The sequence below is a fragment of the Crinia signifera genome, chromosome 1, assembly GCF_055691185.1.
Source record: "Crinia signifera chromosome 1, ASM5569118v1, whole genome shotgun sequence".
NCBI classification, from domain to species: Eukaryota; Metazoa; Chordata; class Amphibia; order Anura; family Myobatrachidae; genus Crinia; species Crinia signifera.
In genome coordinates, this window is record NC_139217.1 from 355854572 (window position 1) to 355881831 (window position 27260).

Consider the following 27260-nt stretch of genomic DNA (forward strand, 5'->3'; position numbering starts at 1 on the left):
AGAAAAGAGAATATTTAATTAGACAGACACCGCCAAACTAGTCCTCATTAACAGGTCATATACCAACAGGGGGGATAAAGCAGACCTGTATGCGATTCTGAGTTACTGGCTTATACAATAACTGAACATATCAAACACAATGGAAATATAAAACGTACATTATAATGACAGTGCAGAAAATAATAGGTTTACTTTGCAGCTATATGTGTGGCCAATCGGAGACCAGAACAAATCAGTTCCCATTTGTGATAAGTTACCTATCCATGGTGGTCCACAAGGAGCACCGCAGCAGTTTACCGTTCATTATATTGAAAAACAATATAGCCTGAGAACATCAGTGAGTATGTACAGCCAATGATCATATTTTCAAGATATTAGTACACCTGGCTGTGTGTATGGCTGATCCATAAACCAATCTGTAAAGCAGTAGCAGAAACCGCTGACAATTACATTATAACTGGGAGGGCAGATTAAAATGCCACCTAGTAGTGATGTCTGGACAGTCAAGTCGAGTGGCAGATTAGTAAGTGTGCATAGCTTTATCAAATCGGCAACTCAGTCAGCAGATCCTTTGTTTAAGTGTGGACCCAGGCTCAGATTTTGGAGACCAGGTTTCATTTCAGGGAGGAATGGTGAAGTTGCTAACAGGAGTGAGAAACGGAAACAAGTGGTGTTGAGTTTGTGCTGCTGACTTCTGTTTCCTGGGGGTGGGATGATTGACAACCTAGATGCAATAGACTTGCCATTGATAGGGACACAGGTCAGGCAAGGATATCCTGTGCAGCTTCCTTTAAGAAAATGGAATAGATATTTCATCATCTTAAATCCTAACTAACCGAAGTAGAATCCTGCGTTCCTTTGTATAGTAGTATAGGGAGTGAGGGCATGGTATCACCCCATTGAAGGAGGACACCTGGGTGCAGGCCAGTGGCATGGGCGGTCAGGCAGAGGAGACAACAACAACAACAACAACAACTTCTGCCTACATCAGTGTCTCCCAAATACAGCCCTCAAAGCCCCTATCAGTCAGGCACGGTTATCATTATAACCAGAACGGAGTTTGGGAAATACTGTGACATGTAGTAGGACACAGTTTTATCATTTCTTTCACAAATGATTAGAACTGTATCCATAAGATTACATTGTGTAATAACTGCATGCCAGATACACTGAGAAGATTATCACTGATATCGATTGGATGCGCGCTCCCGTAGATCTTTGGCTAAATCTTCTGATCTTACATGCAGCATGAAAGATCAGAAGAGTTTGCAATAGATCCATAGGAATGCAAAGATTTTGAGGCTAATTTATGTGCAGATCTTTCTAGTGTGTGGGCACCTTACGGCTTGCTTGTCTGTACAGCCCACTACGTGATGATAAATATACTAGTTAAAAATATATGACAATCTGTTTCTACAAACGGAAAATGGACTTGCCTTTAAGAAGTTCTTGACACGTTCTGCATTGTAGCAATTACTCTCCCGACATATTCGCTCCACTTCTTTAATCTGCCCAGTCTTACAGGCTGCCTGGATGTATTTGAAATGCACGTCAGGATCCTGGCTGAAATTAACAATAGATCCCAGAAAATAGAAAAGCCCTAAAAGAAATAACAAATTGACAAAGATTTGTAAGGATACCTACAGATATAATCAGACTCTACAGCTCTCTACTAACTGGGCTCTCAAATCCCACTTCACCAAATCTTATCCTATCCATCTGTTCTATGCTCACAATCTACCCCATCGACCGACGGACACCGGCGTTGAGCTCTGTCAAAACAGGGTGCGCCCCCTTCTGACGACCGGCGGCAGATGGCGATTCGAATCGCCAGCCCCAATGGGAGGGGCTCCATCTGTAGGTTTACGTACCGTGTACTTGTCCTGTATTGTATTCATCTGTAAGTCACCATTTCCTGTTTTGCTTATTATTTTATGTACACTGTAATTGGGCACTGCAGATCCCTTGTGGTGCCATATAAAAGTGCCATATGTAATTTAATAATTATAATATGTCCTCATGCATCTTTGTTGCAGTCGTGCCAAACCGACCCTCTTACATGCCATGTCATGTGTGAATCTGCTGGCGTTAGGAGGAAATTTTTTGCTGAAAATGTGCCCTAGTCACAATGCAGTGCCACTTGACTCACTAGGAAATTGCCTTGATTTGATATAGGATACTTGTAAAAAAAAGTTGTCTGACAATTGCGGAGCTGTAACTGACCTGAGGGCTCACTCACACCAGGTATTTCACACTGCATGGTGAATTGATGCTAGATGTATGCAGAGATAATGGGAATGTCTGTTTCAAATACATAAAGTGGTAGTAAAAAGGACCCATTTTTTATTTAGGAAACCAAAATATTGTAATTGGGCTCCAACTGCTGTTATCCAGTAGACACATCCTGTTAGACAACCAAGTCAGATGACATCATCTAAGCTCAACTAACCTAGGCCATGCAATAATACCACCACCTCAGGAGGCAAAACAACTTGAATGGGTGGAGCAAGATTACAGTTGAAGCCACTTGTATCATCTGACGCATTTACATAAATACTCCTACTCTGCTATAGACCAATTACAAAAGCAAAACAATCTGTACCTGCCCTGGTAGGTTTGTCCTGCCCCAGCAAAACCCACCACTCAAGAGGTTAAAAAATTATGCAGCTGCAGTAAACGCAGAATGGTGCAACTATTAAGCATAAGTGTCGTTCGCTACAATTGGAGAGGTCACAATGACATATTTCTATGCAGATTCCATACAAGCAGACAAAATAAAGAAAGAGTGCACACAATATTTGCAGTCTCAAGGACGCATTCCACTGGACTGAAAAAAGTTTGCACTGGCATCTTCTAGGCCTGCAAGCCTATACTTATATATCCCATATATGAGTTATGCATCTTTTTATTGCCCTTTTGTTATGGGGGTTTTATGTAGTAACCAATCGGACAGCCTACATTGGAATTAACGCTCAAGGCCCTCTCACTGCTTTAACATGCACAAAAGAGGGATTTTAAATATGTCCTTTTAATATAAGGGTGTTCAGCCTGTACATTGGCCATATGATAATGAATATAGGGTGACATTTAATAGGATGAGAGATCCAGAAAGTGAGAGATTTGGTAAGAAACAGCCATTTTTTTTAAGCGAAAATCATTTACATTTTAAATTCAAACTGGTTTTGCAGTGTAAATGATTGCAGTTTAAAAAAAAACCTGGGGATTTCTTATCAAATTTCACTTTCTGAATCTCCCATCCTATTAAACTTCACCCTTAGGCCTTTATTCAGATCTGATCGCAGTACAAATTTGTTTGGAATATGGGCATGTGCCCTGCAGGTGGGGCAGATGTAACATGTGCAGAGAGCGTTAGATTTGTGTGAGTTATTTTGTTTCTATGCAGGGTAAATACTGGCTGCATTATTTTTACACTGCAATTTAGATTTCAGTTTCAACACACACACCCCAAATTTAACTCTCTCTGCACATGTTACATCTGCCCCACCTGCAATGCACATGGTTTTGCGCATTTTCTAAACAAATTTGTACTGCAATCAGATCTAAATAAGGGCCTTAGTGTATAACTAACCCCTGATTGCAGTGTTAAAGAGACAGCAACGCGGCACGCCTAACACAATAGAGAATGCCTGTGGGAGTTTATTCCCAGCAGCCCTTTCAATTCCTTTATGGCAGCTAAAACACTATCATGTAATAATAGGAATGTGTGTTTATAAAAAAAAAAAAAAAAGATTAAACTGTTATTACTGCAACACTTTATTAGGAAACAATCTTCGATGTTGTATATCTTGAGGGAACACAATACTGGCACTGAAGCTATTACATTAAGGCTTGCCAGGTCCCTTCTTACAATACTCAAGAGAAACATTCTAAGATAAACGAGTTCCTCGCTGGACCCTGAGGGAAAATATACCATTATGATTTGTAAAGAGGATGTTGTCCAATTGTTACACCCCTCAACACACAAATATACATGAATCTCTTAGGATTTCTGAAAGAGCAAAATTCATAGCTCAGTATTTGGGCATAGCATTGCATAGGTTTAGAAACTTAAATGCAATAATTACTCCTCTATTATAACTTAAGCCACCCCTATGAGTAGTTTCCGACATCTATGACGCATTTCTAATGCCAGGATAAGGGCGAACTGGCGCATAGAATAACTTAGAACTTTTCTTCCACCTTTGTTATCTGGTATCTTCTACCCCTGACTGACTGAAGTTTCATCCTAGATCTGTTTTTGGCCACAGGCACCTGGATGATTGCTCAAAAACCTTTACACCTTTTTGAAAGAGCCTAGGTTTTTTTTCAGTTGACACTGCATTAAACAGATCTGACCAAGGAATAACCAGAGAAAGAGTTACAGTGTGAATGGGGTCTGACCTGGATTATAGCTGTGATTCAAACTGCAGGTCAAGCCCAGGAGTTTGGTTAAAAGGTGTATTAAAGGCCGAAATGGCTGACAGCATTAAAATACTTTACTGCAATAAAGACACGTTGCACCTACCTTCATAACTCTTGAAAGACTCAAAGAGCTCAACCAAAGACTGGGTGCCCAACTGTTCATGGTACTTAGATGCCACCTGGACACAGAGTTGCAGGTTCTGCCGGATGTTAGCAGACAGCATAGCCCGCAAACACTCCACTGAATCATCCACCGACAATGAGCCAAAAAAATTCACCAGCCACTAAATTTAGAGGAAAGAATTTTGCTGTAAGAGCACAAAACAGCATATTCAGTGGGACTGGTCACGACTACATATTGTTGTGCGTGTTCAATATGCAGCAAGAGGAATATGAAGTCTATATTAGTAGAAGGCTGATGTGCACACAAAATAAGGACTCACCTCTGGGTTTAGAAGGTGTGTGTGCACCACCGCACGTTTGATGTCATACAAGTCCGTATAATGCTCCAGAGCTCTTTGCAGCAGACCAGCTTTCTCACACAGCTGGGCAATGTGGGCCCGGTCATAATGAGTGAACATTTGGTTCCCAAGGATTGCATCTGCCACCTAAGAGGATTGGATATTTGAAATCAGGGAACAATTCAGAACAGAACATGTACAATAAGGAAGAGAATAGGGACATATTACCAGGTTTCCATTTATTTGTCAAATCTGAAAAGGAATTTGTCTTTTCGGGAAGTGGAAACATTAAAAGAAGAATGCAAGGTACTAAGGAGTAGTGGTACCTGTGGGGCATGGATCAGGTTCATCTCCAAGAGGCGAGTCTGCAGATGGCCCTCAGCAGGCTGATTATTCTTCAGTGCATCAAGCAGGAACGACGTGCACTGCTGGATCAGGCTGTTCTCCATAAAGACATCCACAATCTACGATCACAGAGCCACACAATCACATGTCCTTGTTATGCTACATAGTCTACATTTCACTACATTAAAGGTTAGCTTATACAATGAAGGGGAATAGATTAACCATCTATTTTTACACAATGGTTGTTACATTATACCCTCAAAATAAAAGCATTTCTTTATCTCAAACAGCAACTTTCCCCCAAATCTTCTTATATTGTCCAACCCTTTGTAAATACAATTAGATAGAGGATTTCATTGTACTTGCAGATAAATTATACTCATTCTGCAATAGTACAATGGCGATAATGGTATATGTTTAACTGAGGAATAGGAAAGGAGCAGATGGCATATAGTACACTGCCACCTAGAGGACAAAAACACACACCATGGCCCTTATTCTGATTGAGTCTGACGGCTCAGTGTGTGGTCAGACGGCCAATGTTTGGTATCTGCGCATGTGCGAATGCCTCGCACATCCGAACACGTAGTGAGGTCCCTGCAGAAAATGATCGTAAGGAACCATCCGAGCAGGGGGTGGAGAGGGGCGTGAAGGGCTGTTTGGGCTCATTACCATATGCGTACACCCTGCGTTTCATGGGCGTTCCCATGAAAACACTGGGCGTTCGTATGGTAATGCAGCCATGACGCATGTGTGGGTGGCAGACAACTGACATAGCCGGATGTCAGCTGCCCGCCCATATCCCTGCTTTCATACGGAAAAATGTCCGAGTGGTCTGGAGCAATCAGTGCTGCCTGACTGCTCAGTCCATCATTCGATGGTCGGCAACCAGCGGACGATGGGGGAAGGTTCCCACAGATGGAGGAGGTGTTCGCATGAAACATCCACTAGTGGTCCGTACACTTGGTGTCTTCGGACAGGATTCGGACAGTGTGAGCGATCCGTACGGTAGGCGGGGCTAAGAACACTTGGTTCCTTTCGGAAATATGGATCCGTCCGAATCAACTAGAATAAGGGCCCATGACCTGTGGCTCTATATGAAATAATATTAGTCCAAATATCTTTGGACACTAAAGGGAGGGGGGAATATTGGCACTTGCCTATTTAATACTGCCATTCCAGACACATTGAAGACTGTCCGTTTCATCTTTATTTAAAGACAAAATGGTTTTGTCAGAAAAAGCACCATTTCCCGACTATCTGCAGCTGGTTTCGCTGATCCACTGACAATCCGAAACTTGACAGTTGGAACATTGAATTCCAACAGTCAAGTTAGTTTCAGAAGCCAGAGAAAACAGATGGGTTTCCAACTGTCAGGACGTTCCGACAGTCGGAATCCCGGATTAAATACCCCTCTAAACTTTCTGTGTAATGGCCAGTCTGGTGCATATTACTGCAATTGGTCATGTACATCTGTTCTTTTGCCCCCTTAATAATTTTGTAAAGTGCTAAATTACTAATAGGCAGTGTAGAAATTTATATAACCTATGTTATTACTACATTTTATTCATAGGGTGGTTTGCAGCACCAAATATATGGTGCCTATTACAAAAATTCAGGGTACACAGAACTTAACATTTCAGTAATTGAAAAAAACAAAAAAAAAAACAGAGCACAGGTAACAATTAGCACTGCAATTATCAGTACAGCTGAAATATAGGAGTTTCCCGGGTACTATCAGGAGCAGGTTGTCGTTGGAAGAGATGAACGATTACAAGTGAGAAGAGCTGCGGTTATAGACGGTCGCTGAGTATCAGAGAGCAGTAACTGAAGTGCAAGTAAAAAGGGCTGTAAGAACAGGAAGGAAATGGGCCCTGCTCCTTGGAGCTTACAATACAGAGGGAGGGGGAAACAGACAGGTGACATGATGAGTGCTAAGGAGGTCTGAAGACATAAAGTGAGCATGCAGGGATGGCAAGGACATGAGGTGGCAGGTACAGAGATATACTTTGGTACTAGGTTATGTATAAGTGTATGCTGCAAAGGAACAGGTGGGTTATATGCTATATAATAAAAAATAATGCTGCGACTCAACTTTATGGAGAGAATTCAAATGCTTTGTGTGGTGGCTGCCACTAGATGGTGCCCACAGAGCAATTCAAGTGTTGCTACATTTGGGCGTGCAAAGGCCCCGGCACTGACAATACAGTTCTGTCCCAACATTATGACAGACTGGTAACTAGTATAATTATAAAGTAAACTGAAAAGTGCATGGATAGGTCATATACACCAGCATCTTTCCAGCTCCAGTTTTACCTCAGTAGTACTTAGCACGATACAGTATATCAATATATTCCAACTTTAATCCAGACATATAGAAACACTCTTGACACTGTTTAAGAGCAGAGAAGTGTTCCATAACCAACTCTTCCACTTATACACATGGCCCAGCTACTGTACAGCTTTACTCATTATTTAGGCAGCACAATTACTACTACTAGCTACAAAACATGATTTTATAGAGACACATTCAGATAACACACATTAGAAGTATTTCTGCAGTTTAAACCGAGCTGCAAGTTCAATATGGACGTGAAGGCATGTACAACATTTGACTCATAATTACATTGTATGCGGGCCTCATGACCTATAATTGCTTATACAAGACTTTACAGCAGATGTAATTACAGTTTAATTATTTCTAAGTGAGTGATTAATTGATCAATTAAAAGTAAAAATAGATTTTAAAAAGACAACAAGGACAGCGTTCCTCTGGGCTCTGTAGTTTCTGCAATGCTATTTGAAGATGGGCTAAGAACACAGTGAGTGAACATGCCTGCATCTCTGCAGCCTGACCTGGTTTATGTTGGCCAAGGGCTCCTCGTCCTGTACAAGCATCTGAGAGAACTGTAGACCTTGATCAGGGCTTATCCGCATGACACTACGAAGTAAGAAAATCCAGTCTGGAGTGTATCCCACCTAGCACAAATATAATAATATTACTGTTGTACTGTTGGCAAAAAAGTAAAAAAATAAAAAAAAACAGTGAACACTTACTTTTTTGGCATAGAGAACGATTTTCTGGAACTGCCCAGTCTCTGCAAAGCACTGGATCACTTTGCTTGGCACACTAGCACGCAGGTAAACACTAAGCGCAAGAGTAGGGTCCACTGCTTTTACTATGTCTCCAAGTTCCTCAGAACATTCCAACTACAAAAAACGAAAACAGAGGAAAAAGATGATACAAACAGTGCAAACACTGAAGAGAAAAGATAAAACCAATATCATACAGTGCAACTCCTACCTTATCTTCCTTTAACCACTTTTCCAAAAGCTGCTTACGCCCCTGCTGCAGGACCGGCCTGCAGAGCTCTAGCGACTCTTGCTTGTTCAGCTGCCCCTGATCTAGCAGAATCCCAAAGTACTGAAGCAGAGGTGATGCTTGTCCAGGTTGAGCTGGTACAGTCTGAAACTTTCTGATCGTGTCTGCAGTGCGCAGGATTCCCTGGAAAGACAGAATAAGGACGATTTGCAAGAGAGCAAACATCTCATTTATTTTAGCAAAAACTCATTTACCAAGGTACCTTTGGAGCAGATGCAGCAACTTTGGCAGCTTCAGAATAATTCCCTTGAGCAAACATGGTGTTAAATTTGCGTGCAAAAAGCTCTTCAGCACCCGCCAAGTTGCTGCGGACAGCCATGCGAAGCCCCAGGTCAGGGTTTTGTAGCACATTCGTGGCGTAGTTCACAATGTTGTCTTCTTCTACACATACTGAAAGCACCTGGACAGACAAAAGGGAAAGCGAATAAAAAGCACTTGAAGCACACTTGTATATTTGTCTGTTTAAAATGTGGCCAGATCTGTATGGACTTGGTGGATAGAACTGTTCCTAGATGAGCATGTTCTGTGGTTTGTAAACAAACACTTTAATAAATACTGCACATTAAGGGCCAGATGGATCAAGCTTCAAAAACTGATAAAATGGAGAGTGATAAACATCCAGCCAATCGCTCTTAACCGTCATATTACAGGCTGGGTTTGAAAAATGACAGGTAGGAAATGATTGGCTGGGTGTTTATCACTCTCCACTTTCTCAATTTTTGAAGCTTGATACATCTGGCCCTAAATATTTTTAAAAAAAAAGAGGGAATTCACAGCATTATGTATGAACAAACGCATTTTATTGTATACTTTCTAGGGCAAGTACGTCTTCACTTAAAATATTTGTTTTCTAGAAACTGGATGGCAAACTTTTTACTTTAAAAATAATTAAGATAAATGTTTTATGTAAAGTCCCATACTTCTTATCCCCATAGCCCCACAAGAACCGCTCTAGGTGGGGTGGAGCTTCAAAGAAGTACAGTATGAAGGGCAGAAACCATCACTGTCCTATATATAGTCCCATAATCACATTACTGCAATCAGAAATATTAACCGGTAATATTTAGCAAGCAAGTTTTTCCCAAATAACCCAATTCCAATTATTTATGTATTGAAAACCTACACAAAATGAATCATTGTGAAGCAGAGTAAACACTAAAGGTGCCCATACACGTTACAACTATTTGTATACAATTATCGCATCTCATCGCATCTCGGTTTGCGATAAGATGAGATGGTATCTAGTACAAAAAGTATGTGAAGCACATACTTTTTGTACTAGATCTCATCACAAAACTGAGATGCAATATTGTATACAATAATTGTAATGTGTATGGGCACCTTAAGATATGTGCTCAGGAGAAGGTTGGGAAACCGACAGCACATGTTTTCTACAGATACTACTGGGGAATTGCAGGAAAAACCCAGCATACTCTCTCCATGCTCTATTATAGCCAGCCACAAGCTTTATGCCTTGTTGTAGAAGCTTCAATACTAACGAGGGTGGTTCAGTAAATAAGGTAGCAAGACCACTTCTTGTGTAAATATATTCATCAACTCGTACATATAAATCAACAGTACGGACCTTGGTATCACATTATTTTTCATAAGGACCCCATACTTGACTATGTATTTGTTCCAATGATACACCAAAATATCTCTCCTGGTATAGAAGAAATCGGCACCAAGTGCCTGTACCCCGTTGCACATAGCACCCCATAAGATGTTCGTCAATATCAATAACTTAAATGTCTGTCCTCCAGATGCATTTGATGTGGCACAAATGGTCATCTATGGTGGGCGTACTTGTCCGCTGCTCATCTTGAACATCTGTCCTGCCGTTATCAAAGACGGCGAACCAAACCTATTTCAGGGACATGACCTTCTCACCAACCAACTCATCAAGCCAGAGAAGAATTTTAGCTGCAGATATACCCTTTAGACGAGGAAATCTATCACACTACGTGCCTCTATCTTTGACTATGTTTCTACCAGGGGCGTCATCTGACATCTGATATTAGGACAGTATGACTGATATGAGGCACAGTAGAAAGGACATGAGGGGAAGCAGTCTACCTGTTCTGACCTCATACATGTGTACATTTGACAATATTACTGAAGTACTAACATCCATACCTGGCCTTTCTTATTGACTCCAATGATTCCGGTGGTAGGTTCATGAGGGGCGGTAACAAAGATGGTGTCAGCACTGATGCGATTCATATAAATACAGGCACCAGACTCTAGGTCATACATGTGGATGTATCCATATTTGGTGATTAGATAGATAACTCCATGTTTGGTGCCGATCTGTACATGCAAAAAATGTAGAGGAGATAAAATGTAACCAGGTTTATAAAATATGATTTAACAATATTTGTTTTACATTTTAAAAGTGGAAGGTGCCAGAAAAGAGATATTCTGGCTTCCCTTGCAATAGAATAACGCGAGAAGGAATTGTGGGTGCAAATCCAGTATATGCAATGATGACCCATAAAGCACGTTACCTGCATAGCCACAGGGAAGTCTGTCTGAGCTTCAGGAGGAAAGAAGACATCCACGGCCTTCTTAGTGAATGGCTGGTTCCCATTTGCAGGTTGTCCAACCTCAATGATATGCAGCTGGAGGGAGGGATGCAAACACCTGGTTAGACAGATTGCCATATAATACTATGCATTATGTGTACTCGGAATACAATCAGGCACAAATAATATAAAAGCAGCCAAGTCATACTGCAGACTGGCAACAAAACTACATAAGTGTGACCAACTGAGCAATTCAATGTCACTAAAGATGCAAAGATAGAACTTATGCCAGCAGATCTGTGCCAAAGAACCACCATGTACTTCTGCAACAACATGTTCTCCCTTTACAGTCTGACTCTTATTTCACAGCTATTGTCATGAGTAAGGATTATTAAGAGAACACGCAGTAGAGCAATACCTGTATGTGTAGATAATGTGGATTATAGGTATTATATCTTTTTTACAATGAAACCAAGGCAATAAGCTTCACTAAAAAATAGAAAATCAAATACTTAGCATTTTCTAGTACACCTAACTAAAGGAGAAAATACAGTAGATTAGTGGTCAACTAATTAACCCGGACGATAGGGTGTGTGTGCAAATGTATTATCCTGTGCTAAGGAAATGAAATTGCACCACTGGGCAGGGGAGGTATGTAAATGAGTAAACAGTACTGCCGTACACCATGCTTGGCCACAAGTAACTTATACACCTTTTACACCAGCCTAAAAAACTCATGTTTTTGCACGGGAGCACGCAAAAACCAGGGTTTGCAGGCAATATAAACGCTCCCCATTGAAATATCCCGGGTCATGAGACCCAGCATTTCAACCCGGCTCGCTGTGCAGTGTAAACGGGTAAACCGGGTCAATGTGACCCAGGACTCGTTCACTTCAATGGAAAATCCAGTACTGGGAGATGCTCTTATCCCAACACCTAAGGACCCTTTTCAGCGATTAGAATGGGGCTGAAGACGGGAGTGTGCCCCCAGCGACCATATTTCTAGCGATTTCAGCCCCGCTAAAACAGCCTAGCGGGAACATTACCAATGCGGAGTAAATTGGGCGCCTTGCAGAGTATGGGAATCAGCATAAACTATTGGATAGTTTCACAGGAGTCCGGGGGTGGGCTTAACAGTACATGAATGGTTTATACGGGCGCCCAATGCACTGAACATTGGCGGTCACCAGGTGATCAATCAAGCACATATACTGCATACATAGTAGCCGGTATATACATATGTGCCTAGTGATCCCCCTCATCCACTGCTTGGTCGGCATTGCAGCTGCATATTACTAGCATACTAAAAAAAAAAAAACTCAACTGCATCATTCCCCCACGTTCTGGCTCTTTGGCCTCCCTTCCTCAATCAACCTCTGTTAAACTTTTAAATCTCAGACCGCTAACCTGTATTCTGCTAAAGCTACCTATGCTGTATTCTGCTAAAGCTACCGATTTGCTTTGTTTTATGCATACCACTAGTCTCCAGAAACCCACACTACTGTAATAACCTATAGTTATACTAGGTATGTATTATCTCGATGTGACATCAAGTAAAGGAGCAATAAAAGGAAAAAAAAAAAAAAAAAATCAGACGTTTCACTATCAGAGCATGTTACTTCCTCTGAGCAATAACAGATATCCACGTGGCAAACGCTAGTTTAAAATAAGGTGTCTACTAAGGCATTGTTTGTTGGTGGAGTTGCTTTGATTGCAAAATAACAATGCTAATTCATGTAGACTGCATACAGAGTAGCTCTTCAGGGTCACTTACCTTGCCACCAGCCTGACCACGCACAGCAAAGCAGAAGAGAGTTGAAGGTTTTGAATTTCTCTCAATCTTAAACTCCGCAAAAGCTGCGGCATGTCCCTCTATGGGCTGTGAGACTTTTCTATCCACTGAATATAGCTGCATTGCGCCAACCACACGGCTTTGCTAAAAAAAGAGAAAAGACAACTGAGGAACAAGGATTGATAAAAAACACTTATTTCTACAGTTGCCTATTATATTTTTCAGACATTAGAAGAACTAAAGGTTCCCCTATATGGGCTGATACAACAGTATCTAACAAGCAAGGACACAAACTAATTCCACACACATGGCTGAGTGACTTAACAGTGTACAACAAACAGGTATAAGGGTAAAAACTGGAAGTGTTAGCGTGGTCAGAAGATGACTGCTCACAAAGAGGCAGATTGTGAGTTGCAAGCAAACGGATTTGTTTTGGGCAGCCTCAAACTATGATTTACTACATGGCATAAGTCAGCATGTGGGCATCTCCACATCTGGAAAAGCTGTGCTGCACATTGATCTAACAGCACCCGCTGCGCAAGTCATTAGTAGTAGAACTTGCACCAGCTTCCCTTACCCATACACACTACAATGTTTGGTACTTATATGTTAGTTGGGATATGCTATCTATCTACCTACACACACAAAGTTTGTTTATTCCTCCCCAAGCAAAACATTTGTCAGCATCCATACAGGACACCTATGAATACCTGAGCAGAAATGCCAATTAGAAGAAGCCACTTCTGTTGCTCATCCGTCCTGTAGTTGATGATTTGGCAGCCAGCAAGGCTTGCATGACGATCAAACATTTTCTGTGGCTGGGAGTCCCCCTCCATACTCCAATGGTAGACTGCAGTCTCAGTCACAAGAGCAACTGTATTGACTGATATCCATTTCCAAAATAGGACCTCCTCTGACATGGTGTGAGCTTTCATTTTGCTCTTCATTTCAATGTTAAAGATCTGAAGGGTTTTTCCAGCTAGAATATAAAAATATGCAACATAAAAGATTTAAGATTCAGAAAATCTTTTTTTAGATGGTCTAAACCCAGTCACACAGTGAACATGACATGATCACTGATCTTAGAGTAATAGCACTCCGTACAACTGGTTGAGTAATGCACAGCTCCTTCTGCCGGACATCTGGGAGGTATTGAGAAAGGGACACACAGGGCTAAAACGTTGGCTGGACCTATAACTTCTTGCCTGTGACCAATATATGGTAAGCATGTGACTTTTTGTCTGAATGAAAATAATTGATGTACTATATTGTAAATGGGTCAGCTGTTCCCTATTTGTGATTACAAACACCAGTGATTGAATATGATTTATGCATATGATGTGAATGCCAACTTTTGGACTAAGATAGATAGACAGAAATGATTTGGTGGACATTATACACACAATTGGGGTGCATAAAGCACTACTTCCATCTTTACTCTTGAGTGCACCAATGCTGTGGGCACAGCATCATATCGGGGCGGGCAGTCCGCAGTGTTCAGGAAGCACTGAGCAGACACTGCGGACAGCAGCGGCAAAATGTACATTTTTTTTTTTTTTCAAAAGATAGGCCTGCAGCTGATTTGCGGAGAACACTCAGCGGCCGGACTATAGTTTGATTTTTTTTTTATTCTGCAGCCGCTGTCCGCAGTTTCCGCTCAGCACTTCGAAGACACTCCGGACTGCCCACCCGCTGCCCATGCACTTTTATTTCTCCTGCCCCCACAGTTCCCTGGAAATTACATGGGATATATCGCATGTGATTTATCCAATGTAAAAAATAGCACATCAAGTGCCAAATCGTAGTTAAAACTAAAACCATCACATTAACAGTATATAGTAATGCTTCATAGCCACAAAATGGATTCAGTTGCCCTCTATAGATCACTACATACCAGCACTTGCCTATTAGTGATTGACAGTATACATTGAATGCATATTGGCAGTAAGCTATATCACATGAAGCGTTAGGACGCATAAAGAATTAATCCCAGCAGCACTTCCCTGCAGGTCTTCTCAACTTAAAAAGGCTTTCTACTAAGAGTGCTCCATGGAATGTGGCTCGGGCCCAGCAAACAGCAGGCACAGGAGAGACCCTGCATTTGAAGCAGTGCAACAACATGTCCCAGCCAAATGTCACCTGCTGAGTGACTCCATGCTCTAACTAGAAATCCCCCAGAACTCAGGACAGCGTACTGAACTACAAATCCTAGTAAGCACAAAGTGGATTACTATTTAAAACTGCACTGGTATAATAACAAGGATATTCAAAGAATAGATCTAAGAGAAAAACATTAATATTGGCTGACAGGGGCCCTTTGCCTTCATGAATTCATAGCCTTTAATTTAATTTGAGCAAAGTTATAGTTACACAGGCTTCTTCTAGATTAAATCAGTATTTTTTAAGAAATATCGTTTCTTGGAGAGTGCTCTTTTCCCGCTGTGGATCCTTGGGAATAGTGTGTGTGTGTGTGTATAATTATATGCAAGCTGAAATCATTTGTACTAAACAGTTAAAATCAGGTCAGCTCCATTGCATGAAGTATATTAGCTATATACACCCATACCCAGAGGAGACGTTTAGTTGGAAAACAGCAATGAGCTCACACTGTGCATCAAATACATTTTGTGGACTAGCAAAACAGCTCAACCTTTGGAGCAGAGTGAGACGACAGTCAAGTTATAGATGATATGCCTGAAATTGTAAACTGTGTGAATGGATATTATTCTTCATTGTTTTCAGCTGCTATAGTGCCAGTGTTCACCCCAGAAAGCTGGGTGGCAGTTAGAAATAGCCAGGTGAGAGCAGTATAATTGTTATAATAAAAAAAATACTTCATTTTTTCAGACACTGCCTGCTTGCTGGCTTGACAAAGCTATAACTGTGTCCAGGACTGCATGTCAGCCCTGTCCTTTTACCCTCTCTGCAGTGTTCCTCACATCCAAACCGAACCATTCATTTTAAAGATGGGGAAGGGATCTTATCCGCACCAATGTAACCTAAGAATTAGTGTTTAGTGGCATTGCTAAAGTACCAAAAGGGCATTACTGACTGAGCTCTGTATTGGCCACAACACTGATTATGTTCCTGAGGCGGGCACTAAAAATAACCGGGTAGAAGAACCCACATTACACTGGTCCTGGGAAGAACATGGAGCCTACACATAAATCCCAGCTTTCAAATCCAAAGAAAAGGAGAGGGAACCCCAAAACTCATACTAATCTGGTTTGTAGACATATGTCACAAGACTTTCAGAGACCACAAAAACACAAACATAATGAGCATAAGGGTTCACATATTCATAGTGGCTCTGGCCCTTATTCAGATCTGATCGCAGTACAAATTTGTTGTCAAAATGGCCAAAACCACATGCACTGCAGGTGGGGCAGATGTAACATGTATAGAGAGCGTTAGATTTGTGCGAGTTATTTTTTTCTGTGCAGGGTAAATACTGGCTGCATTATTTTTACACTGCAATTTAGATTTCAGTTTCAACACACTGCACCCAAATTTAACTCTCTGCACATGTTACATCTGCCCCACCTGCAGTGTGCCTGGTTTTGTCCATTTTGAGAACAATTTTTTACTGCGATCAGATCTGCATAAGGGCCTCTGTCTGTGTACCCACTTTGTTAAATTGTGAAAACACATGCAAAAGACTTCGTAGTCTCTACACACCTGGTCTGTTGTCACCGCATGACTTACCATCCAAGAAGGGACTATCTACAATTGTTGAGTGTAACAACAACTGAGCCATAGAATAGAAGAGCCAGATTACTATCCTGACCCAGCAGGAATCAATTGTGAGGGGGTCCTTACAAAGGGAAAAACTGGGTGCTTAAGGATGGCACTACCCACTGCAGAATGACATACCACCCTCTTCAAGACATAGGGACTTTAACCCTTTAAGGTCCTGCTCGACTATTTGGTTGACCACACTTTAAGTCACTAAATCTCAGTTGAAAATGCGTTGATCTTAACTCAACCTGAATGAGCCATCTCTACTGTTTGGTTTAGTTGCAAAATACTACAAAAATCCCATAGGTGCACTGTTGCTTTGAGCAGTATGCCTTTGCAGTGCCCCGTCAAACCACAACCAAATAGTTGAGCAGGGCCTTAAAGGGTTAAGTACCTGCCTCAGAGTTCATATAAATCTCCACTGTGTGTGGGCACCGAGTACAGAACAAGCAATACTTGCTTGTATGCTCTATAACACTAACAAGCAGCTCATTTATCAGCTCTTTGAGGAACTTTGCTGGATTATAAACAGGCACACATAGATGCTGCTGCCACTGGAGACTTGCATAGTGTTACTAGGGTTTCATTTCACAGTAGTTCAGGGTGTTGATTCCACAGGACTAGGTTTGCTCCCTTCAGATTAATCTCCCCATTTCGAACTGTCACAAGGATTACCATCCAATAAATAAGGGTGGAGGAGACCATGGCAGATGTGTCTCCCTGCATATAAGAAACAAATGTTGTGTTTTTATTCACTGAAAAAGGGCTCAGCACCATAAAGTTAAGATTGTATGAACAGGAATGGTGATTGGATCATTTCCATCTAATGGCTGGAAAACCCCTTCTACATTCTAGCATGGCAGGTGGTCACTAGAGACGCCAGTCATTTGGGATAGAGAGGAGCTTTCCCCACTCCTCCCTGGGAACAACGGGGTTGGTGTCTCAAACAGTGACAAGAGTGGATAGGTGGACAAGAGGATAAGTTGCCCATAGCAACCAATCAGCTTCTAACTATAATTTTAAAGAAGGTACTTGATAAATAGCATCCGGAAGGTAATTGTTTTCTATGGACAATCTGTCCACTCTTTTCGCACCTTCATACATCAATACCGTGGTCTTTTACCAACCAATTAACTGTCTTGGGAGATACTAGATTACATTATAGAAACAAGCAGAGTAAAAACTGATGGACAAAGTAATCATCCTCAGCTCTCCCACAATATCATTTGTGAACCACCACCAAAGATATAAAATAAATAAAAGATTATGGTAATAGATGCTAACTCCTTGTAAGAAAATAGAAGAGGAAAGAGATTTGACTTATTGTCCAGAAATCCTAACTACAGCTATTAATTCAGTAGTTACTCATAATGTAGTAATGGTCCAGCTTCTCCACACTATGAATGAAAAGAGTTGTGTGGGTAGCTCAATTTTGGAAGTATTTTAAGCACCTAATCAATGTTAATCTGGTCACATTAAATCGACTAACAGCACACTTTCTGTTTAAAGACTGGCCTAATCCACTATGGAGTTTCTTTTTCTTTTTTGTTTTCTAATCCACTATGGCCAATAGCTATACATATTGTGCCATATTATGTCTGTCAAGGATTTGTGCAGATAGCAGCCACATAAGTAAAAGGCAAGGTTCAGTATGGACAACCTCTTTAACTACAAATGAAGAGCACATATGAAACCAAATGACATATCATATAACTTGGCTGAAGCTTTTGCCTGGACGTGACTGGCTCTCCACACATTTTTCAAACTGAAGGGGCTGATGGGGCATAGAGGGGGGAGGAGCTTTCACGCTAAACACCATCAATACCCAGTGTAAGGAACTTCAGTGTCCCCTAGTGGAAGAAAGAGAAAAAACCTGATTCATTAGTTATATCACTCGCGACACGCATGCTGGCTTCGCACACGCTAGTCTTGATAATTTACCTTATATTACAAGTGACATGGTTGGTTTACAGGGGCTGAAGTAAATGCATCACTGTATAGTAAATTTGCAGACTACATAAATATTAAGTCATTGGCAAACAGGATCTGTGGGCATGGCTAAATAATTACCAATAAAATAAATCAGGGCCAATTGTTTTGGTTTCAGAGAGGGAAAGGAAGAGTAGGCAGCCATGGCGGTATTCACTAATGGGCAGCTAGAGCAGATTAATTTAGTTCCTGTGAAAACACCGCTCTATGTAAGTACTGGCGTGTTTGCCTTTTTAAAAAGGGGAGGTGTCTGATCGTTTCTGGGGCTCATACACAGTAATCAAAGCCATATAATAGCAGGAAATAACGAGTCTGATCACTTATGCAAGAAATCAGTAAGATCTGTGCTATAAGGGAGAGGTTCTTTCAATTTTTTCCCTGATATTTACTCACTGTCCTTGGTATTGCTAGAAGTCTCCTGCAGTTAACCAAACCCTCACTTAACCCCTTCCCGACATTTGACGTACATTTACGTCATGGCCGGGATGTACTTCCCGACACATGGCATAAATGTACGTCATGAGTTTAAACTGTCACTGCGTCTCGAGACGCAGTGACAGAGGGACGATGTCTGCTGTCCCTGACAGCAGACATGTCCCTGCATGCCCAGGGGGGGCTGCGATGCCGCCCCCCCGTCGGCGATCGCTGTGATTGGCTGTTCAGTGTGAACAGCCATTCACAGCGTTTTCCTGTGTTACCAGCGAATCAGACGCTCGGTAACACAGGTGTCAATCACCGCCGGGCGTCAGGGGGCATGAGGGGGTCATCGGTGACGATGACACCTCACCCCACCCTCACCCCACCTGCCCCCAAGGCTGTGATTGGTCCGTGGGACCCACGGACCAATCACAGCCAAGGCGCGACATTTAAACTGACGGTGACTGCGCTGCAGACGCCATTCCGGTCTGGAATAGCGTGCAGAACGGTCACCGTGCCTGCCTGCCGTGAATACCGACCTGATCCTTGCTAATACTTACCTGATCCTTGCAAATACCTTACCTGATCACCTTATCACTGCTTGTAGCGTGCTGGACGCTTCCTGGATCTGACTTCCTGAGACTTCCTGCTGCTGCTGCAGTGTGATAGAGAGATAGAGAGATAGAGAGAGATAGAGAGAGATAGTGACAGAGAGAGCTATATTTTGTGTCTGCTACCCCCCCTTTTTGGGGGTGCAGGGGTTTTCTATATATAAATAACTGTCAGTGCTGCTGCTGCAGTGTCATACAGTGATAGATAGTGATAGATAGTGATAGATAGTGAGAGGTAGAGAGATAGAGAGATTTGTGTCTGCTACCCCCCCTTTTTGGGGGTGCAGGGGTTTTATTTTATATATATAACTGTCAGTGCTGCTGCTGCAGTGTCATAGAGTGATAGATAGTGATAGATAGTGAGAGATAGAGAGATAGAGAGAGATAGTGACAGAGAGTGATAGAGAGTGTATATTTTGTGTCTGCTACCCCCCCTTTTTGGGGGTGCAGTTTTTTTTTATACATATAACTGTCAGTGCTGCTGCTGCAGTGTCCTAGAGTGATAGATAGTGAGAGATAGAGAGATAGAGAGAGATAGTGACAGAGAGTGATAGAGAGTGTATATTTTGTGTCTGCTACCCCCCTTTTGTGCTGATCAGTATATCTGTGCTGATCAGCAACTTTTTGGGGGCGCAGAGGTTTTTTTTTTATATATATACCTGTCAGTTGCTGCCAGTTGCACTGTCAGTTGCACCAAAGGTTGTGCACCTGCTGTCCCTCACTGGTAATCAGTGTCGCATCACTGATCACCTTTTTTTTTTTTTGTGAGTGCTGTGGGGTCTTTTTTTAATTTTTTTTTTACACACACTGATTTTGTGGGTGTCCTGTGGCCACTGTGCGCCGATCAGTGACGTACATCACTGATCAGCTTTTTCGGCACAGGGTTGATCTATTTTTTTTTTTTTTTTGATCAGATTCCTGTTGCCTTTGAGCGCTGTTCAGTGACAGACGTTACTGACCAACATCTGTGCTCAATTTTTGGCGCAGGACCTTTTTTTTTTTTTTTTTAACCCCTTCAATTTTTTATTTTTAACCCCTTCATTTTTTTTTTTTTTTATTGGTATAAAGTATTTTTTTTTTCTGCACTACATACACACTACACACTACATACCCCCCGGGTTGAAATAAAGTTTGTACCCCCCCCCTACACTATACACGTGTTGAAACATTTCACTACCAGTAACACAAAAATAAAAATGGCATCCCAAATGTCCTCCCAAATGTCCTCCCAAATGTCCTCCCAAATGTCCTCCCAGTCATCCAGGAGAATGTATTCAGTGGAGGAGGCATATGCCATGCTTGCCTCTGACTCTGACACAGGCAGTGATGCAAGCGGGGAATTTGAAGGATTCGTCTTAAGCTCCTCTTCCTCCTCTGGTGATGAGGGACCCCCTCAAAGACGCCCCCGTAGATCAGCTGAGATTCCCCCCCCAATAATTGATCTAGTATGGACCCCACCACCAGACAATTTTGAGCCCCAGGTTCCTGAGTTTTTGGCCATGCCAGGAATCCAATTTGATTCCACAGGTCTCAGAGAAATTGACTTTTTCAAATTATTTTTCTCTGATGATTTTATAAATTTAATGGTGGACCAAACTAATTTATATGCCCAGCAGTTTATTGCTCAAAACCCCACGTCATCATTTGCTAGGTGGACCCCTGTAGATGCAGTAGAGATGATGACGTTTTGGGGTCTGGTGTTTCATATGGGCATAGTAAAAAAGCCAGAAATTAGGCAATATTGGAGTACAGATGTTCTGTACAGTACTCCATTTTACCGTATGGCCATGCCCCGGACTCGATTTGAGACAATTCTTAAATTTATACATTACACCGATAATGCACAGTGCCCACCCAGAGATGATCCCACCTTTGACCGGCTATTCAAAGTCAGGCCGGTCATTGATCATTTCAGTGCCAAATTTGAAGAGGTGTACATCCCTGAAAAATTTATTTGTATCGACGAGTCCCTTATACATTTTAAAGGAAGGGTTAAATTCCGCCAGTACCTTCCCAGTAAGAGGGCAAGGTATGGCATAAAAATGTATAAACTGTGTGAAAGCACCTCAGGGTACACCCACAGGTTTAGGGTTTATGAAGGGAAGGATTCAAGAATTCAACCGCCAGAATGCCCCCCCTCCCTCGTAAGTGTTAGTGGGAAAATTGTCTGGGATTTAGTGCACCCCTTCCTGGATAAAGGTTATCACCTCTATGTGGATAACTTTTACACTAGCATCCCCCTGTTTAAGGCCCTTGGTTCAAGAGGTACAGCAGCTTGCGGTACTGTGCGCAAGAACCAAAGAGGCCTCCCAAAAACGCACATTGCCCAAGTAATGAGAAGGGGTGAAAGCAGGGGAATATGCAACGAAAATATGTTGTTGGTCAAATATAAGGACAAGAGGGATGTCCTTATACTGACAACAATTCACGGAGACAGTACCACCTCCGTCCCTGTACGAGGTACCAGTACCCACACCTCAAAACCTAATTGTATCCTGGATTACAATAGGTACATGGGCGGAGTGGATCTTTCAGATCAGGTACTGAAGCCGTACAGTGCCCTGCGGAAAACAAAAATCTGGTACAAGAAGGTGGCCGTGTATATCATCCAGATGGCACTGTATAACGCTTACGTGCTATTCCGTTCTACCGGCCAGAGGGGGACATTTATGCACTTTCAAGAGGAAGTCATAAAGGGCCTAATATTTGGGAACCAGCAGGCAGAGGGCCCCAGTACTTCTAGTACTGGCCCCCGTATTGTACCAGGGCAGCATTTTCCTGATGAAATCCCCTCCACTGGAAAAAAGGGCAGGACACAAAAAAGGTGCAAAGTTTGCTATAAAAAGGGAATAAGAAAGCAAACTATTTTCCAGTGTGACACTTGCCCCGACAAACCCGGCCTATGTATAAAGGAGTGTTTTAAAATATACCACACATCTATGGAATATTAGGTTCATAATTTCACCGTGCTTCGGGGGTCTTGCTAATGCCACATAGCACCCACCATTCATTCCACCAGAATCTGAGCCGCAAAATCCAAAAATCACTCCTTCCCTTCTGAGTCCTGCCATGCACCCAACTGGTATTTTTTGGTCACATGTGAGGCATTGCCGTACTCGGGAGAAATTGGGGCACAGATTTTGGGGTGCTTTGTCTCCTTCATTCCTTGTGAAAATGAAAAATTTTGAGCCAGAACTGCATTTTTGTGTAAAAAAATGTAATTTTTCATGTTCACTGCCCAGTTTTATCAAAATTGGTGAAACCCCTGGGGGTTTGAAATGTACACTATACCCCTAGATGAATTCCCTGAGGGGTGTAGTTTGCAAAATGGGGTCACTTGTGGGGGGGTTCCACTGTATTGGTGCTTTGGGGGTCTTGCTAATGCGACATAGCACCCACCATCATTCCACCAGAATTTGTGCTGCAAAATCCAAATATCACTCCTTCCCTTCTGAGTCCTGCCACTTTTTGGTCACATGTGAGGCATTGCCGTACTCGGGAGAAATTGGGGCACAGATTTTGGGGTGCTTTGTCTCCTTCATTCCTTGTGAAAATGAAAAATTTTGAGCCAGAACTGCATTTTTGTGTAAAAAAATGTAATTTTTCATGTTCACTGCCCAGTTTTATCAAAATTGGTGAAACCCCTGGGGGTTTGAAATGTACACTATACCCCTAGATGAATTCCCTGAGGGGTGTAGTTTGCAAAATGGGGTGACTTGTGGGGGGGTTCCACTGTATTGGTGCAACATAGCACCCACCATTCATTCCACCAGAATCTGTGCTGCAAAATCCAAAAATCACTCCTTCCCTTCTGAGTCCTGCCATGCACCCAACTGGTATTTTTTGGTCACATGTGAGGCATTGCCGTACTCGGGAGAAATTGGGGCACAGATTTTGGGGTGCTTTTTCTCCTTCATACCTTCTGAAAATGAAAAATTTTGAGCCAGAACTGCATTTTTGTGTAAAAAATGTAATTTTTCATTTTCACTGCCCACTTGTATCAAAATTGGTGAAACCCCTGGGGGTTTGAAATGTACACTATACCCCTAGATGAATTCCCTGAGGGGTGTAGTTTGCAAAATGGGGTCACTTGTGGGGGGGTTCCACTGTATTGGTGCTTGGGGGGTCTTGCTAATGCGACATAGCACCCACCAAAATTCCACCAGAATCTGAGCTGCAAAATCCAAAAATCACTCCTTCCCTTTTGAGTCCTGCCATGCACCCAACTGGTATTTTTTGGTCACATGTGAGGCATTGCCGTACTCGGGAGAAATTGGGGCACAGATTTTGGGGTGCTTTTTCTCCTTCATACCTTCTGAAAATGAAAAATTTCGAGCCAGAACTGCATTTTTGTGTAAAAAATGTAATTTTTCATTTTCACTGCCCACTTGTATCAAAATTGGTGAAACCCCTGGGGGTTTGAAATGTACACTATACCCCTAGATGAATTCCCTGAGGGGTGTAGTTTTCAAAATGGGGTGACTTGTGGGGGGGTTCCACTGTATTGGTGCTTGGGGGGTCTTGCTAATGCGACATAGCACCCACCAAAATTCCACCAGAATCTGAGCTGCAAAATCCAAAAATCACTCCTTCCCTTTTGAGTCCTGCCATGCACCCAACTGGTATTTTTTGGTCACATGTGAGGCATTGCCGTACTCGGGAGAAATTGGGGCACAGATTTTGGGGTGCTTTTTCTCCTTCATACCTTCTGAAAATGAAAAATTTCGAGCCAGAACTGCATTTTTGTGTAAAAAATGTAATTTTTCATTTTCACTGCCCACTTGTATCAAAATTGGTGAAACCCCTGGGGGTTTGAAATGTACACTATACCCCTAGATGAATTCCCTGAGGGGTGTACTTTGCAAAATGGGGTGACTTGTGGGGGGGTTCCACTGTATTGGTGCAACATAGCACCCACCATTCATTCCACCAGAATCTGTGCTGCAAAATCCAAAAATCACTCCTTCCCTTCTGAGTCCTGCCATGCACCCAACTGGTATTTTTTGGTCACATGTGAGGCATTGCCGTACTCGGGAGAAATTGGGGCACAGATTTTGGGGTGCTTTTTCTCCTTCATACCTTCTGAAAATGAAAAATTTTGAGCCAGAACTGCATTTTTGTGTAAAAAAATGTAATTTTTCATTTTCACTGCCCACTTGTATCAAAATTGGTGAAACCCCTGGGGGTTTGAAATGTACACTATACCCCTAGATGAATTCCCTGAGGGGTGTACTTTGCAAAATGGGGTCACTTGTGGGGGGGTTCCACTGTATTGGTGCTTTGGGGGTCTTGCTAATGCGACATAGCACCCACCAAAATTCCACCAGAATCTGAGCTGCAAAATCCAAAAATCACTCCTTCCCTTCTGAGTCCTGCCATGCACCCAACTGGTATTTTTTGGTCACATGTGAGGCATTGCCGTACTCGGGAGAAATTGGGGCACAGATTTTGGGGTGCTTTGTCTCCTTCATACCTTCTGAAAATGACAAATTTGGAGCCAGAACTGTATTTTTGTGTAAAAAAAATAATTTTTCATTTTCACTGCCCAGTTGTACCACAATTGGTGAAACCCCTGGGGGTTTGAAATGTACACTATACCCCTAGATGAATTCCCTGAGGGGTGTAGTTTGCAAAATGGGGTCACTTGTGGGGGGGTTCCTAACTTTTAGCATCTTATGGTGCCTAGAAACCTACATGGTGCCTAAAAAATAATCTCATAAAAAGGAGGCTCCAAAATCAAGTAGGTGCTCCTTCTATTATGAAGCCTGTGGTTTGGTCACCGTGCACACTAGGGCCACATATAGGATATTTATGAAAACAAAAGAATTGGGGGAATCAATTTTCAGTCACATTTCTCTAGTAAAATGTACTGTGTTCCTTAGAAAAATGTATTAAAATTGCAAATCTGCAAAAAAAAAGAAATTTTGAAATTTCACCTACACTTTGTTTTAATTCCTGTGAAACACCTAAAGGGTTAACAAACTTCCAAAATGCTGTTTTGAATACTGTGAGGGGTGCAGTTTTTGAAATGGCATCATTTATGGGGGTGTCTCACATACAAGTCCCTCAAAGTCACATCAGAACTGAACTGGTCCCTAAAAAAATCAGTGTTTGAAATTTTCTTGAAAATTTGAGAATTTGCTATTCATATTGTAAGCCTCCTAGTGTCCCAAAAAATTAAAAGGAAGTTGAAATAATGATGTCAACATAAAGTAGACATATGGTCTATGTTAGTTATTCACTATTTTGAGTGGTAAGATTATTTGTCTCACAAGCAGAAAATTTAACATTTTGCAAATCGCTAAATTTTCCATTTTTTCACGATATTTTGGTATTTTTCACAAAAAAACACAGACTGTATCGACCCAAATTTACCACTAATTTGAAGTACAATGTGTCACGAAAAAACAATCTCAAAATCACTGGGATAAGTAAAAGCAAAAAAAAGTTATCCCCACTTAAGTGAGACATGTCAGATTTGAAAAAAAGGGCTCTGTCAGGAACGCAAAAACTGGCTCTGTCAGGAAGGGGTTAATATTGCTGAGGAGAGAGATTTAGTTGCCAGACTGAAAAGCGGTGCGTGGAAGACCAAGGGGAAGAATGCACTAGCAGCAAGGTTCACAATCGTGCTATAACTGACTATGCAACTAAATGGAAAGCAAAACGCGACCACGGCAAAGAGCTGCAGATTATACTAAAACTTAGCCAACAGCATGAACTAGATTTTTTTTCTTATTTAAACAATAGTAAATCACATGGTAAAAAGTGGCTACTTTAAATAAATTCCAGTATATGAATAAAAAATAAATAAAAAAACTTAGAAAACACATGTGGATTTATTGAAGTTGAATACAGTGCTTGGCCGGAAAGCATGGGTAAAATTACATATACCCAGAGCCATGTAAAAATGTCAAGCTAGTAGTGCTGTGGAAAATAACAGATGTGAACAGACAGTAACCAGAACACATAAGCATAGATCTCATGTGCTGTCCCGAGTTTCTCATGAAAGGATACCCCCGTAAGTCCAATTGGTTACACATGTCTTAGGTGCTTCATTACGGTTCACAGGTAGAACAGTTGGGGAATTGTTATTATAATGCTGAAAAGTTCTACTAATCTGACGGCAGCTTAGGAGTTAAACAAAATGAACAAACCATTACTAGAACACACAAGTGGGTGGTTGTGAATATTATTTGGGTGGAGTTGGTACAGTCAGTAGAAATGTATGCAACACTTGGCTGTTTGTGCAAGAAGATTCCCAGAACTAGGCATATTCTTTGGCCAGAAGAAATCAATACTACAGTACCTGTAAAAAAACTCACCCATTACAGTTGTTCTAGTATACGTCGAGATTTGGGAGGGGTAAGGCTGAAATGTTCATTTAGGCCTGTAGGTTGAGCTGTGGCGGCTTTTCGCTGTACACTATTACTCATTTAATATACATATACTGGTTTTAAAATGACCAGACTATTGGGTCTATAATCAGGCTTTACTTTCTACACTTGTGATTTACATAACCCGTTCGGTCTGGCTTACCTCACTGCTGCACTGTATTGCCTTCTGTGCGATTGTATATTT

General features: G+C 41.8%; 1 protein-coding gene across 1 annotated transcript in view; it reads right to left on the minus strand.

The window, feature by feature from the left end:
• The window catches only part of LOC146009016 (clathrin heavy chain 1-like), a 69813-nt gene that overhangs the window by 16799 nt on the left and 25754 nt on the right, over positions 1-27260 (minus strand). Inside the window, exons 3-14 of the mRNA XM_083148988.1 lie at positions 13638-13906; positions 12910-13071; positions 11118-11231; positions 10747-10920; positions 8813-9010; positions 8533-8733; positions 8286-8438; positions 8085-8207; positions 5210-5347; positions 4866-5030; positions 4526-4706; positions 1437-1600 (exon numbers count right to left, since the gene is read on the minus strand). Of these exons, the coding sequence (XP_083005114.1) occupies positions 1437-1600; positions 4526-4706; positions 4866-5030; positions 5210-5347; positions 8085-8207; positions 8286-8438; positions 8533-8733; positions 8813-9010; positions 10747-10920; positions 11118-11231; positions 12910-13071; positions 13638-13906 (2042 nt within the window). The remainder of the gene's footprint in view (positions 1-1436; positions 1601-4525; positions 4707-4865; positions 5031-5209; positions 5348-8084; positions 8208-8285; positions 8439-8532; positions 8734-8812; positions 9011-10746; positions 10921-11117; positions 11232-12909; positions 13072-13637; positions 13907-27260) is intronic.